The following is a 15,828-nucleotide window of genomic DNA, read 5'->3' as shown; positions in this document are numbered from 1 at the left end:
GTTTTGATACCTAGGAAAGCAGAATTAATAATGTCTTCCCCATAGGAGCAGCTTCACACCCACAAGCTCTTATCCTAATGAGGGATTTCGACCATGATTATATCTGTTGGAAAGACAATTCAGCAAGCACCAGCAATCCAGGAAGTTTCTGGAATGCATTGAGAATACTATACTTCTCCAAAGAGTAGAGGAACCAACACGAAAAAGTGCTATGCTGGACCTTTTTCTCACTAACACAGATGGGCTGGTGCATGATGTAAAACTTCATGGGAGATTTGGTTGAAGCAACCATGAAATAGCAGTAGAATTCAGAATTATGGAGGGTGCAAAGCAAGATCACTACCCTGTAGGGCAGAGGAGCCCAGGAAAGCTGCTCCACATTCAAGGATCAGATCCTCTGTGCCCGGGAGCAATGTCTACCAACAAAGAAAAAGGCAGGCAGGAATGCCAGGAAGCCTTCATGGATGAGGAAGGAGCTCTTGGATGCAGTTAAATGTAAAAACAAGTCGTAGAAAGGGTGGAAGCAGGGACAGGAATATAAAGAAATTGTCAGAGAAGCCAGGGATCAGGTTAGGAAAGTCAAAGAACAGGAAGAATTGAACCTAGCTGGGGATGTCAAGGGCAACAAGTAAAAGTTTCTACAGGTGTGTCAATGTAAGAGGAAGACTAGGCCCTTTCTAGAAGCAAACTGGAGACCTAGTCATGCAAATTATGGAGAAGGGTGAGGTAATCAATGACTTTTTTGCTTCAGTCTTCACCAACAAGGGCTCTTATCACACCACCTAAGTTACTGAAGGCAAAGTAAGGAACTGGAAAAAGGAAGATTGTCCCCACTGAAAGAGAAAAGCAGGTTCGAGACCATCTAAGAAACCTGAAGGAGCACAAGGCTGGGGGATCTAATGGGATTCCTCCACAACTTTAGAACAAATTGGCAGATGAAGATTCAAAGCCACTTTCTGTCATATTGAAGAAGTGGCAGTCTGGTGAAGTTCCCATTGGCTGGAAAAAAGGAAACATAACCTTCAGAAGGATTTGCTCCGTGATCTTACTTTCAAAGAAGTTAAAAAAAGAAGACTTGGGGAACTACAGGCTGGTCTGTTCCCAGGAAGATCATGGAGCAAATCCTTCTGAAGGCTCTACTAAAGCAAATGAAAAATCAAGAGGTGATTGGTGGATGGACCACTCAGTGGATAAGGAACTGGCTGGATGGCTGCACTCAAAGGATTGTGGTCAATGGCTCAGTGTCAAAATGGAGAACAGTCATGAGTGGTGTTCCGCAAGTGCCAATACTTGGACCAGTGCTGTTTTAACAAATTTGCTGGAGACATGGATGGTGGAATTCAGTGCACCCTCAGCAGGTTTGCTGATGACACCAAACTGTGGTGAGGTTGAGACCCTGGAGGGAAGGGATGCCATCCAGAGGGGCCTTAATAGGCTTGTGAGGTGGGCTTGTGCGAACTTCATGAATTTCAACAGTGCTAAGTACAAGAAAGTAGAATTTTAACTATAACTTGCAGGATATTTAGGCTAATGCTGCCCTATAAGGCAACAGGGTGTTAGTCTAAGCAAAAGTGGAAGTCGGTATGTACAGATAAGGGTATTGAAGTGGAGGGGAGTAGCTCCAAGATTAAGATTGTTAAATAGTGATTTACCATTTTTCTAATATAAATACTTCTGAATTTTTCTGTCTATGATTTTGCCAACTTCTTGATTTTTTTCTTCTAACACACAAGTGCTTAATATTGATTTTAGCCATATTGATCTTCAAGGAGCAAGCTGTTCTTATGGCCTACCTTGCCAATAGTTCTGTATCTCAGCCGTGTATTACATCACTTACCATCTTGGTGTTGTTCAAACCTCAGACTTATTTATGTGTCTTCAGACAAAGAGTAACCAACAGGATATTAGATCTGTTACTTCTCTTGCAAATAATTTTCAAGATAAGAAAAATAGTACTAATTTTGAGGTGTTTAATTCTGAGACAGTCAAAATACAGTGCTTATTATCTTCTCCTTAACACTGTGGTTTGGGGAATAAAACAATGTATTTACTGACACATTCCTCTTGGCTTGAACTGTGACGTATTTTACAAAACACAAACAAAAGTTTGTCTTTCAGGCATGTTAATTAGATAGGTGTCATGGTTCACTGCTGGGTGCAGAACTGATGGAATTGGTGTAAAGATCACATATCATAAACTGTTATGTACATACTTGAAAAATGCATCACTGTGCTCAATTTGCAGATGTGTATTTATTATGCTTAAAAATAATAAGTACCTAATAATAAGTACCAGGCTGAGTCTCATTTCCTGGCATGTTTGTTTTGTGTCTATCTGCAGTGTCTCCATTATGGCTATTTATAAATGCTTGTTTTCTTTGTTTGTGGTTTTTTGTTTGTTTTTTTCTTGTTTTAATTCGTTACTCTAGAGTCCATAAGTGTACTGAGTGATGCTCTCAGTCAGATAGAGTCTCAAGGAAATATTGCTCTGAATTCAACAAGCTCTAGATCTGTGGTCTCCTCCTCTGTTGACACAGTAAGTACCTTTTTCTGTCATATGCATTCAAAGTTAGGTGAAAACCTTGAGCAGAGAGACTTGTGTTGATCAGCTTCTCCTCTGGCTTGCTGTCTGGAAAATGAGAGGTTTCAAACTGTGTTTTGAACTGTGAAGTGAGGGAACAGAATAAGAAGCATCTCTAGATTTAACTGTTTTCTTATTGATAATGGGAAAACTGAATTGAATTCTGATTGAACAGGTTGAATACTGAATAATGCCTGTAAATTTGGAAAGCCTCAGAATATTATTCAGAAAAGGGGCAGGAGATGGGTCTTGTTGGGCAATGTGGTTTTGCTCTGTCTCCTTTTCTACAGATAAATAATTTTTCCTTGTTGCAGTCTTACTATAGTTTTTGTTATTTCATTCATGCATTGTTCTTGAAAAATTCTTATACATTGCTAGGAGCAAAGCTATATAAATTTATACTACTTATTCTTGAAGTAAACTGCTTGCAGTAAGATATAATGCATTATATTAGAGTAGCTTGTAATGCAACAAACCCGTTAGAATTTTATGGTATATTTATTGCTCATACTTTATGTTTACATATGACTATAAAGAAAATGCTCAAATGTGAACTTTGTTAGATACAAGAATTACAGAAAGAATGCAAGCGTAGTATTAACTATTATGAAGTTTTATTTTATACCAACTTTTAATTTCCAGGCAAGCATTGTTGGCCGGGAATTGGCTACCCAAGTGTACAAATATACTCACTTGGAACCTATTATGTATGCCCTGGGTGTGGGAATGTCAACAAAGGATCCAGATCACCTAAAATTTCTCTTTGAAGGAAGTGAAGATTTCTGCTGTTTACCTAGTTTTGGAGTAATTCCTGCTCAGTCTTCAATGTTTGATGGTGTTCCTTCTCTTCCAGGACTAAATATCGATCTTGCAAAGGTATGGTAGAGTTAAGTATCTGACTTTATATAACTATAAAATGACTTTAATTAATATGTTTGTAATATTAATATGTTTCCTTTGGTGTAGAATAATAAAACCTAGTGTTTTTTAGTCTTACATCCTGAGAAATTGTTCGTTTACTTCACTTGTATAACACCTGTCTTCCCAGGATGGTATGAACGGTCAGTTTTTTGTTAAATTTTGTTCAATGTGCTGTTATTAAACCACTAGGGTTTGAAACTTTAAAATAAAGTATTTTTTATGGGGGATGAAATTGGAAATACAAATCAAAAGACTTGCAGTTTTCTTTTTTATTTGTTTGGTCTGACCACTTTCTAAAATAGCTGTATTTCCTAGCAATTGTGTTGGGGAAGCAATACAAGAGAATGACTGTTACAGCACTGCCTTTCTTTACACAGATGCTGCATGGTGAGCAGTATCTGGAACTATATAAACCATTGCCAACCTCAGGTCAGTCCTTTTGTGCTGCTGATGTGCTTTTCACTGTGACAAAAGTTCATGTAGCAATACTATAAGTGGAAATAGGGGAGTTCTGTTTCCTGCAGGATTTTTTGGTTTATTTTTTTGACAAGGGAAAGGGTCAAAGAAAGAGGCAACCTGATATATTATTGAAGAAATTCTGCACCTCTGTGTTCTTGGGATTAGGTGTTGCTTTTCTGTAGTATACTTAAGTCATGCCTAATCTTTGATATAATAAGCAAATACATTGTGTGCTGGAGCTTCAATCATGTAGCTTGATACTAACATTAGGACAAGAGGAAATGGGTTAAAGTTCCACCAGGGTAGGTTTAGGTTAGATATTGGGAAAAACTTCTTCACAGAAATAGTGGTGAAACAGGCTGCCCAAGGAGGTGGTGGGGGCACCATCCCTGGAGGTGTTCAAAAGAAGGATAGATGAAGAGCTGCAGTGGATAGTTTAGTGGTAGGATGGACAATTGGACTCAGTGGTCTTAGAGATCCTTTCCAACCTTGATGATTCAATTATTCTAACTAGAAGAAGTTTTTAATTCTTTCTGTAAGATTGTATCATAGAACTTTTGCAATGTTTGCCTAAAAATTCTTCAACACTGGTTGCATCTGGGTGCCTGTACGAGGACAAGATTTAAGAAGACAGGGGTTTTGTTTCTGCATGTAAAGGAGAAATGGATATCTTCATGAGGAGGCGAAAAAACCAGCTTGCTTCCTTTCAAAATTCTCAAGACATCAGTTGCTGCAGTTACAAGCTCTTTTCACAGATGGCTGTGTTTTCCCAGTTTAAAACACTTGAAAGGTGCTTGTTAGATTCATTCAAGATATGTTTGCATGTGTCTGAGTTCCTTCATTAGTAGTTTTTAAAAATTAACTTTTCCAGGGTGTAGAAGGGAAAAAAAAAAAGGCGTAATTTCTTGCTGAAACAAAAGGATATATGAAAATTCTATCAACTTCAAAGAAATCTGATAATTAATAATTGATTACTTCATAAAAGTTTTAATTTTTCCATTAAGTAAACGTATATGGTTAGATATCTGTCTAGAGCAATAATGTCTTGAAATTTGTGGGTGATCTGTAAAGGATTTGAGCCATCTTTGAGGTTATTGATGTGTTTGTGTCTGAAATGTGCTTTGTGTATTGCTCCGAATAAATAAACTGTAGCAAGATTTTATTAAGAAAAAACCCCACAAAATTTAAAAGAATTTTAAAAGTCCTCACATCTGCAAACCAATTGTGTACTATGATTATTATTACCACTATTATTATTGTTAGTAAGGAAGTATGGTGATCTGCAGATTTCTATCCTGAAGGAAAATCTTAGAACATGTGTATGTTCTTTATTTACAGGGCAATTAACTTCAGTTTCAACTGTTGCTGATATTCTTGACAAAGGATCAGGAGCGGTCTTGCTTATAGATGGTAAGAGGGTTTATAATTTTTGGAGGGGATGCAGTAAAATTTTACAGCCTCAGTTTTAAACTAGCTGTACCAATAACTGCCAGTTTTAACTCAGTAAGGACAGTTAGTTTATTAATCTCAATGAGAGCTGGGATACGAGCTAATTAGCTAGTAGCTATTTAAATGTATGAAGTAATTGTTCTTGGGCAGTTAATGTACTGAATGTACTGAAATAAACATTCCTCTTGGGAAAGGATTTCAGATAAGGCTTGGCTGCTTTCCTATGAGGTATAGTGAACTACACAAACTGAAAAAATCTTTCGGTACATTTAATAATTATAAGAGATATGTAATATAAAAATCCTTAATAGTAATACTTAATCCTAACTAAATGCAGCCATTTTACATTCTGTCACCCATCAGCAAGTGGGCATGTTTGCAGATGTGTGCCTGTGTTTTGTGGGGTTGTTTTGTAAAGATTTTTCATGTATATTTATGTTGCATAGACTTGGATATAAGGAAGCCATCTTTAACAGTATGTCTATTTTATGCCAACATTATTGTTTTTTGAATGAAAAAACCTCAAACCATCCCTTTGTGTCCTAGTTAAAGGATCAAGTTGCATCCAGAAATCACTGAACTGTTTTCAGAATTTTGTTGTCTCTATTTGGGATTATACCCAAGGTCTTTTCTGAAGTTAGAATGCAAATTAGATAAGTGGACAGTGAATCTGTAAACACTCTTGAGCTTCATTTTGTACAGATGAAGTTGTAAAAAGGTCTTTACTGTCCATTTTTCCTCCTAGTTGTGTTTTGCTTGCATGCTGGGCTAGCATTAAGTCTGTCTGCATCTGCAATGTGCAACAGTTCTTTTCATGAGCCACGTCTTAACTGGTTTTAACTTTCCTCTGGAACTGGACATGAGCATTAACAATGCCTCAAACTTCAGTTGAAGGTGTAAGGGAATGGAATAGACATGAACTGGAAAAAGGCAGCTGAATCTTGATTTGAAGTAACAAGTTTAACTTCTTTAAAAGAAGCATAGGTGACCTTAAACTAAAGCTTGCTTATGGGCTGAGGTACTGGCACCACTTTTTCTGTGAGATGATAATGTGTTTTAACCACTAGGGATTCTTAATAGCTTTTAATGCATCATATTTTATGATACAGTTCTATCACATTGAAATAAACTGCTAATGCATTGTGAGATGCTGATATAAATACTGATTTTAGTTCTGTTGTGAAACATATTTAGTATTTTGAATGTCATCACCATTTTGGTAGCTCATTGTCTGTTTTAATGCTTTCATATAGATAAAATTCATAATGTTATTAGAAACAGATCCGTAGTCTTCACTAGTGAGGAAGTTTCTTGCAATATTACAACATGGCAGTGTGAATGTAGTCCTTTCAAGTAGCTGAAATGAACTTTCTTGTGTTTGAAGCCGAACACGTGCTATCTATATGAAAAAAGTGATTGAAGACAATAGCTGGCATTCCTCTTTTGTTGTCTTTCAGTGAATACCTATTGTGGTAAGGACCTAGTGTGTTATAACCAGTTCACGTTGTTCTTTGTTGGAGCTGGAGGATTTGGTGGAAAACGAACATCAGAAAAGGCCAAGGTAAATTCGCACAGATTCGTATTTAAAAAAAACCCCACATACAAATTGTTGTCAACACTGTGAGAAAAGATATTTGCTGTGTCAACACGGGAGGATAAACTAGCATTAAGCAGTGGTGGTACAAACTCAGATGAAACTTAAATACCTCTGATCATTCAAGAGCCTGAACGAAAGTGTACTGTTCAGGACCTGGAAAATCAGTGGGTTTGGTTTTGCCACTTATGGAGAAAAGTGAATTGCTAAAAATGCAACTAACGAGATACTCTTGTATTAAAATATTTTAAATGACATATATATGCGGTATAAAATACTGTAATGGAAAATAGAACAGAAGATTCTCTGGAATATGTTTATAGTGTAAAATCTATTTGGAATTTGAAAATTATGCCTGAGGTTAAAATAATTGAAACTGAAAGCCATAGAAAATTAATGATGATGTGGAAAAAATGCACCTCTAGGGGATTTATTAAATCATTTAGAGGGGGGTGTTCTGAAATCAATAGTATTGGATTGGTAGAAGATGCTACATGCTGTACTTTTGGCTGATCTAAAGTCCTTAAAATCCTATTTTTAGGTCAGGTGTTCAGCTGTCCTATTTTGCAAGACTTTTATTGACTCTTGGTTTTAAAAAACCCAAACATAAGCTTGCAAACAAAAGAAACTATAGGTTTGAAGTTTATTTATTTATTTGTGTGACTTCTAGTCACACCCTCCATAAGGTGGGTTCTGGTTAAAAGCCAGCTTGGGAAAGGTTTTATTTTTTCTATCTATTTTTGAGCTAAAAATCTTATAGAGGACATTTTATATCAGAACAGGAGGTGGCTTTTATTTGTAAAATATGGTTTCCTCAAGTGGATTTGGGGAGCCTTCCCTCTGTTATGTAGCTTTAAAGCAAATTTTTGGGTTGCTCTTGATGGAGCATCAGCAGCAAGGGAAGTGACAAAGCTGAGATTCTAGGTACTTTGTCTAGGGGCCTACGACTATTGGATCGTGTCAATTCAATTTCTGCCTCAGTATTTAATCTTTAGTTGGGAACATGTGATCTGTGTTTCATCAGTTTAGCATTAGAGTGTGTTCTGCTGTACCATCTCTGAGATTTTCTTTGCTTCTACTTAAGGGGCATGGGGGGGCTACTTATATTAAAAAATAAATGGATACTTAGTGATAATTTTGTGTGTATGTATAGAGAGAGTTTTCATGTTTAGTTTAATAACTTGGTTTTCAAGTGTTATATTTTTGCTAGTAGTTGCAAGATATTGCTCTACTATAGTTACTGGCTTAGTAAAAAGCTGAGAAGTATTGAAATGTGTGGTGTTAAGTTAGAACTTACAATTTCTAGAAGAGATCTCTACGTGTAACTCTTTATAAATCTAGATATTCATGTGAAAGGTGTATTAAAAGCATGAAGGAGAAAAGAGATGTAGCAGTATAGTTTCTCACGTCCAGTAGAGGGCAACTGCATTTTGGGAAGGAGATAGCAAATGACAAACAATGTCACATGAACACATAGTGTGTCAATCCAAATGTGTGACATAGGTATTCAGGTACATAAAACTACTGTCTCCTTCATACTGTGTTTAAGGTAGTGCCACCTGTGGCCAAATGTTTTTATTGTGAACTAGTCTTGAGGCACTACATACAGTAATAAGCAGTCAATTAAATAAAGGCTGTTTTAAGCTCTGTATTTTAGAAAATTTATAATTAAATACCTAGGTTTTGTACATCTGTAATACCGTAGGTATTATTTGGGGACTTTTGGATGTAATCATACCAGTTTTTTTACTGAAATCTGTACCATTTATAAAGAAGTATTTCGATATGTCACTTTACAAATCAAATGGAAATGCCTTCTGTGAAAAATGGGGAAAAGCCTCTGCATTGTATAAAAAATTCACATATAATATTTCAGATTGTGTATAAAAGTCTTTGGGAACCTTAATTTTCTATAAGATTGTAGTAGTTTGTGTAAAAGAATTACATTTCAATGAAATGTTGCAAATCTATAATGGTGGCATCAGTGAGTTTAGCATAGTTCCTTGGCACTTTTTAGTTAAATGTTGCACTTTATGCAATTGCAACTTCTTCACTCCACTATTTAATGATGTACAAGAATGCTATATAAATGGTTTTGCATTTTAAAACATAAAGAATAGCCTTTACAGACAGTAGCCCTTCTTCTGACAGAAAAAAAACCCATAATGTAGTCTAGTAAAGACAACACAGAGATAGTGAATTTCACAGAGGCCTCTGCATACAAGAGGCTGGTTTCAATTCATAAATTTTCCTGCTTTGTCTATGGAAACTTTTCAAAAAAACACACCTATGTCCCTCTGCTCAAAAAAGAAATCCCAAACTGACCAGCTATATTTTACGATCTGTCTTTTTGTGACTTTAAACAGCAAACTTAGAATTTCCAAATTTAGGTCTGTGATGAGCAAAACATGTAAATCATGTCCCTTCTCTTAAGTTGAGGTGCTCTTGCCCTACTGGCAGATGCGTTTTCATACTTATCCACCTGTTCACTAGTTTTAATGTCTTAATGGCTTGGTAAGTCAGGTACTTTTCTGTAGATGCTGTTTCTTTTTATACATAACCCAATGTATTCTGGCATGGGTACAGATAAAAGATTTTTAGAGTTAAATAATAATTCTACTATTTTTGCTCTAGGTAACAGTGAATCCACCCAAGAGACCTCCTGATGCTGTAATTTCTGATGTCACAACAGTTGATCAGGTAAAATTTTGGATGCTCTAGGTATGGAAAGAATTGTGTTGTTTGGAGAAAGGAGTCTTATGTGCTGATATGTAATAGTTCAAATTTTTTTATATATCTCAGGTATTTATATTTGTGTGTATGTATGTGTATGTATATATGCGTATAACATGAAGGTAGTGTTTGTGGTAGGTTAAGTTGTGACCGTGTGTTCAAGGTGCTAAGACATTCTTTTAACAAGGTTGATGCAATTTTATAATCATTTATTGCAGAGGAAATGTATGTTTGTATTCTGTCCTAGGTTTAAAAAAGCCAAAAACAACAGGTTCAAAATATATGAAACATACAAATGGTGCAAGAAAACACATTGCGAACCAAACAAAAGTGCTTAAAGTTCACAATTTTGAAAGAATTGAGTTTCTGTAGTAGTAGTCAAGGAAAGTTGAAATACAAATAGATGTCTGTCCAGGTGCTTTTCCATGGGTGCACTGTCCTACAGGTTCACAGGCATCTACTTTCGTAGACAAAAAGCAGAATAAATAAATATATCCTTCTCTGAAGGTAAACATATGGCAGGTGTCAGAACAATAAGACCAGGAAAGTTTGATGCTACCTGTATTAAGACACTGAGCAGTATTTTTGAGAGCAGCGTAGTCATGGCAGAAGAGTGAAGCATTTGGAGATACAATTAAAATGCTGAGCATAAGCTTATCATCAACTGTTGAAAGTGTGAGGTGTGCTTAGCCTTTGATGAGATACAGAGTAATTAAACTTAAGTGGTTGAAGTCCAAGGTATCCCTGCCTACATAAGCCCGGAAAGAGCTTATATCAGCACTTCTGTTGCTATTACTGATATACTTGCTGCATCCTGAAATTCATAGCACTGCTCTAGGAGATGTCTTTAATTCTTCTCAATAAGCTTTATTGAAAGTTGGCAAGATGACCAAAGAGAAGGGAGTGTTGTGAAGGTACTTCATTCCTGGGAGATGGTTAAATGCAGTGGAAGGTGCTCTATAGCAGCTGGTATTTTATTAGGTAAGACGTAGAGACCTTAATGGTCCAGTAGTTACAAGTATTTACTTTTGATGTTGAAAACCTAGTTCAAATGATTCTCTGCCTGATTAAATCAGAATTGATTCCAGCTGCTGTAATTTTCAAATGATGTTTATGATCCCCTTGTTCATACAGTAATTTTAGTTTCTGAGCCTTTTACTCTTACATCTGGAATTCACAGAATCACAGAATTGGCATGGTTAGAAAAGACCTCTAAGATCACTGAATCCATCTATCAATATCCACCCCTCCAGCAAAATAATATGTATATCACCATGCCTACCATAGCATGTCCTGAGGTTTTTAAATACCTCCAGGGATGGTGACTTCACCGCCTCCTTGGGCAGCCTGTTGCAGCACATGACTGCTCTCTCAGTAAAAAAATTCTTCCTCATATCTAGTCTAAACCTCCCCTGGTGCAACTTGAGGACATTTCCCTTAGAGAGAAGAGGGCAGCACTCACCTCCCTACAACCTCCTTTCAAGTAGTTGTAGAGAGCAATAAGGTCTCCTCTCAGCCTCCTCCAAACTAAACTTTATTACCAGTTCCCTCAGCCTCTTCTCATAGGAATTGTTCTCCAGACTCTTCACCAGCTTGTTTGTACTTTTCTGAATTTGCTTCAGCAGCTCAATGTCTTTCTTGTAGTGAGGGGCCCAGAAATGAACACAGGACTCAAGGTGCTGCCTCACTGGTGGCAAGTACAGGGACATGGTCACTTCCCTTCTCCTGCTGGCCACACTATTCCTGATACAAGCCAGGGTGCTATTGACCTTCTGGGCCACCTGGGCACATTGCTGGCTCATAATCAGGTGGGTGTCAACCAGCAGCCCAGGTCCTTTTCTGTCTGGCAGCTCTCCAGCCACTTTCCCCAAGCCTGTAGCATTGCCTGAGATTGTTGTGACTAAAGTGCAGGACCTGACACTTGGCCATTGAACTTGGTATTATTGGCCTCAGCCTACTGGTCCAACCTGTCCAAATCCCTCTGCAGAGCCTTCCTGCCCTCGGAAACATGGTGTAATAATTTGGATGCTCTACACAGGGACAGGATTTGGACTTGATGATCCTGACGGATCCCTTCGAAATTGTCATGTTTTGTGATTATATGAACACTCCCACCCAACTTTGTGTCATTTGCAAACTTACTGAGGAAGCACTCAATCCTGTCATCTAGATTATTGGTAAAGATACTGACCAAGACCAGCCCCAAAACCTGAACTGGATGTGGCACTCAGTACCATGGTCTGGTAACTGCAGCGGTAGTGGATCAAGTGTTGGACTTGATGATCTCTGAGGTGCCTTCCAACACAGCCAATTCTATGATTCTATGATTCTATGATTCAGCTTAGGAGGATGAGGGTAGCTGGTAGCAGGTCTGACTAATAAAAAGGGAGGCAAAGAGGGTATTTTACTCCCACTTTCTTCTTTAAGCTACCTGTCCTGTTTGTCTGTGTGGAAAAACTGAAGCTGTAACATTTTTATTTGTAACATAACGCATTTGCAGGACTTCTAAGTTGTTGGTTTTTTTTAATTGTAAGATCATTTCAGTAAAGTGTCTAATAATTTTAAGAATTGGTGGCCAGATGAAATCTTTGCTTGCATCAGGGTCTCCCACTTTAAAATCTGACCGTGCATTGACTAAGGATGTTAAGAAATTGCTGCTTTTTAGTGTTTTGGTTTCTTTATAAAATACAGTTACTTTGCGTTTTCTCTGAAGAGGGGAAAATAATTGGTACCTGCTGTGTTTCAAGGAGTGTCATCAGCATCCTGTGATTAGGTCTGCAGGAGTGTCTTTCCCTTCCTGAGCCATTCTCAGTCCTGCAGGTCCTCTGTCTCATAGTGCTGTGCTCTTGCTATCTAAGTTTAGTTTTTCACTGTGTCAAGTTCAGCTAAAACTGCAGTTCTTAATGTTACTGGAAACAGTTGTGGAGGCAATGATGCATTAATGTAGTTTGTCGTAAAAAGACTGGACTTGGCAATACCAACTTATTAAACAGACATCCTGAAAGAAAAAGGGTGAACGAGAAACATTTAACAGTCTAATGAATTACTAAACCGAAACCCACTGTAAAATGTTTTCTGCCTGTTGTCAGCAGTTTCAGTCTTGTGATTTAGTTCTTTGAGGATAGTGAAATAAAACACTTGAAAGCCTGTGTGTAATTGCCATGTTGAACTGTGGAATGTCATCTTTCATTATACACAAATTTAATTTGTGTTTACATTTTGAGAATATGGAAATACATGTGCATGTATTTAGAGAACATACACAAAGAATTGTAATCATTAATATTCTATTTGGAAAAAAATCAGTTATTTTGAGTTTGTTTGATTTTTGGAGAAAATTTATGCTTTTTTTAAACAGATCAGAATAAAAAGTTGTAGTGTAGGAAGGTGTTTTGAGTTTAGGCCATTAATTGAATGAGTGCAGTAGAGTCATGTAAGAGAAGATGAGGAAAACATGTGCATGGATGGGGAAAATATGGTTACAGGACAAATGTATTTTTTTATGTCCTGAGCTGCAAGGACTGTAGTACAGTGTTGCCTGAAAACACATGAATTTATATTCTCATGTGCTGTTCTCTGAAGTTAGCTTCCTGAGAGCCTAAAGTGATATTTTTCTATTTGTAGCATAAATAATTTGTTTCATGATGGAGAAAATAAAGTGCTGGAGTAGGTTCACAGATGTGGAGAACATGCCAGAAAAAAGGTGTTTAACAGCAAAGGATAATACAAGCAAAACAAAGGGAAGTCCAGCCGTTGGAAGGATTTAATAATGATTTCCTAATTTATCTAGAGATTTCAGAATGCAGAGATGATACTCTCAGGAGTCTTCATATTGTGTAGTGAGTGAGCCTTTGCAATAGTAATTACCTTAAAACTTTGTTACATGTTAGTAAGCTAATTTCAACATTTATGCACTCACCCACATGGTGTTTGTTCCTGTTAGGAAGATCAGAATATAATTTTCTAGTTGTGGCAATTTGGAAAAATAGCTGAGGGCTTGGATTACAGTAGAATTTTATGTGGTATGATGCTAAAGGAAGAAAAGGTATTAGCCTGGAAGTAATTAAATTTTTAAAAAAATGCTTTTCATTACCAAAAGTCTATTTCCTCCTTCCATCTATTCATCTCTTAGTAAAGCATATAAAAAATTAAAGTTCCCCAAACCAAAGTAATTTGACCTTTGTATCTCTTCATGAGGTTATTTTACTGCTTGCTTCTAAATAAGCTGTTTGGTGAAGTGCATGTATGTGCACACGTATGTACATGTATACCTACACACATGTACATGTGTGCCTATATATACACATATGAGTAAGATAAGCTCTTGACCAGAGCATTTTTCTCTCCCCATTTAGAATAGAAAATATTTGTGTTCCTTTTTTGTTAGCTTTACCTTTGACATTTATTGCAGTCTGCAGGCAAGACTGAAAAATTGGCAGAGACAGGTTGGATATTGCCTTTTCTTTTGTGGTCTGGCAGAACTCCTAAATTGTTAGGAAATGAGACTTGACAGTATGTGTTAATAATTGGAGAATAATCTAACCATATTATAACTGACTTAAATCTAATGGCCCACATCAGTTGACTCTTGTCATCCTTCAAATATACATAGCTTTTCTTCTTTTTTTTTTCTTTTTGGTGGTGGTTTTTTTTATTATTTGTTTTGTTGTTTTGGGGTGGGTTTTTTTTGGTTTTCTGCTATCACTCAGGCCTTCAGGAAATACCAGATTTTGAGGGATATAGAAAGTAGAGCCAACAAGGCTTTAAAACAATTCTTTCCTCATGTGGAATGTAATTTATGTAATGAAGTAATACCAAAGAATGGTAAATGAAAAGAATGTTTTTGGCAGACCTGATGTAACTTCACTGAATCTCAAGTAACTGCTATGTAAGTGTTTTATTCAGATCAGCCTGTGTGTTTTCTAGCCATGACTGGTGCAACTCTACTTGTTGCAGGCACAGAAAAAATGAGTGTTGTTTACCATAGCCATGCATCAGACTTTTAGTGAAATACATTGATCACATTTAATTATCTGAAGCTAGATATTTCTTAAATGCTATGTTTATTTTCTTAGTTAAGCAAAAGTATTCTTCACCATGTTTTGAAAAGCATTTGACAGAGATATTGTCTCCCAAGTAGTGCTTATTATCACAGCAGATACCTGGCTAGTTTTTATTACAGCTTCAGTAAGCTCACACTGCAAAGACATATTTGAGATTTGAGCTGAAAACAGAAATGTCATTTTTATATGGGAATGTCATTCTCCTAGATAGAATTTTTTCATATTGCAGTGAAATGTTATGTAGTTTGAATTAAAATTTATTACAACAGCTCCTTTGTGATAATAACCTCCTAGCAGCTTTCTTAAAAAGCCAAGTTAATGGAAGAATTAAAGTGAGACATTAGAATTTCGATTTAGATTAGAAGTTATTTTATTATTTAATTTATTTATTAATATTTGGTATTTTTTTGCTAGGTTTTAAGACCTAGAAAATTTACATTTTAGACTTTTAGATTTTAGACTAAAACAAAGCTTCAGTGATGAGGGATCATACACTACTTTGTGGAGTTCTATCAATAAACTGTCAGCTATAATATGATTTTTCTTTTTTTTTTTTAAGGGCATTAAGGGTATGGTCCTCACTAGAAATATCTTTCAAAGTGTTATAACTTTGATCATGGTGGCAGTAAGACCTTAGGCAACTCCTAACAAAGAAGGTAGTAATACATCAGAGCTGCTCATCTCTGCCTTTTGACAGTGAAACACTGTTTTAACAGCTACTTGGGAAGAATGGGACTGAATAAGGGCACAGCAAGTCAGAATAGCAGCATGTACATGTTCTCTGAACCCCTGCTGTTGTGGGGATTTTATGTGTGTGAGCGGGCATGTGATGGCATCTCAGTACCCCATTTTTTTTCTATTTGTGTGAGAATTGAGGTAAGAGAGAACAGTAATTGAAGAGAGCAGGTGCTCTCTATGGGTGGTAATTGGTAGCCCATATCCACCTGTCTCTTCCCACTCATCACTTCACTCCATTTGCCTTAGTAGTGTAGTGGAGCGCAAATATTTACTTCACTTTCCTGTTCCAC

The 15,828-nt window shown here is 36.7% G+C and overlaps 1 protein-coding gene across 1 annotated transcript in view; it reads left to right on the top strand.

The window, feature by feature from the left end:
* Nucleotides 1-15,828, top strand: part of HSD17B4 (hydroxysteroid 17-beta dehydrogenase 4) — a 54,046-nt gene that overhangs the window by 18,269 nt on the left and 19,949 nt on the right. The window contains exons 12-17 of the mRNA XM_071731743.1: nucleotides 2,430-2,536; nucleotides 3,224-3,457; nucleotides 3,880-3,931; nucleotides 5,300-5,371; nucleotides 6,868-6,971; nucleotides 9,639-9,704. Of these exons, the coding sequence (XP_071587844.1) occupies nucleotides 2,430-2,536; nucleotides 3,224-3,457; nucleotides 3,880-3,931; nucleotides 5,300-5,371; nucleotides 6,868-6,971; nucleotides 9,639-9,704 (635 nt within the window). The remainder of the gene's footprint in view (nucleotides 1-2,429; nucleotides 2,537-3,223; nucleotides 3,458-3,879; nucleotides 3,932-5,299; nucleotides 5,372-6,867; nucleotides 6,972-9,638; nucleotides 9,705-15,828) is intronic.

Source organism: Heliangelus exortis, chromosome Z, assembly GCF_036169615.1.
Source record: "Heliangelus exortis chromosome Z, bHelExo1.hap1, whole genome shotgun sequence".
Taxonomy (NCBI): Eukaryota; Metazoa; Chordata; class Aves; order Apodiformes; family Trochilidae; genus Heliangelus; species Heliangelus exortis.
Note: the sequence above shows the minus strand (reverse complement) of the source record. Positions and strands in the feature narration are given on the sequence as shown.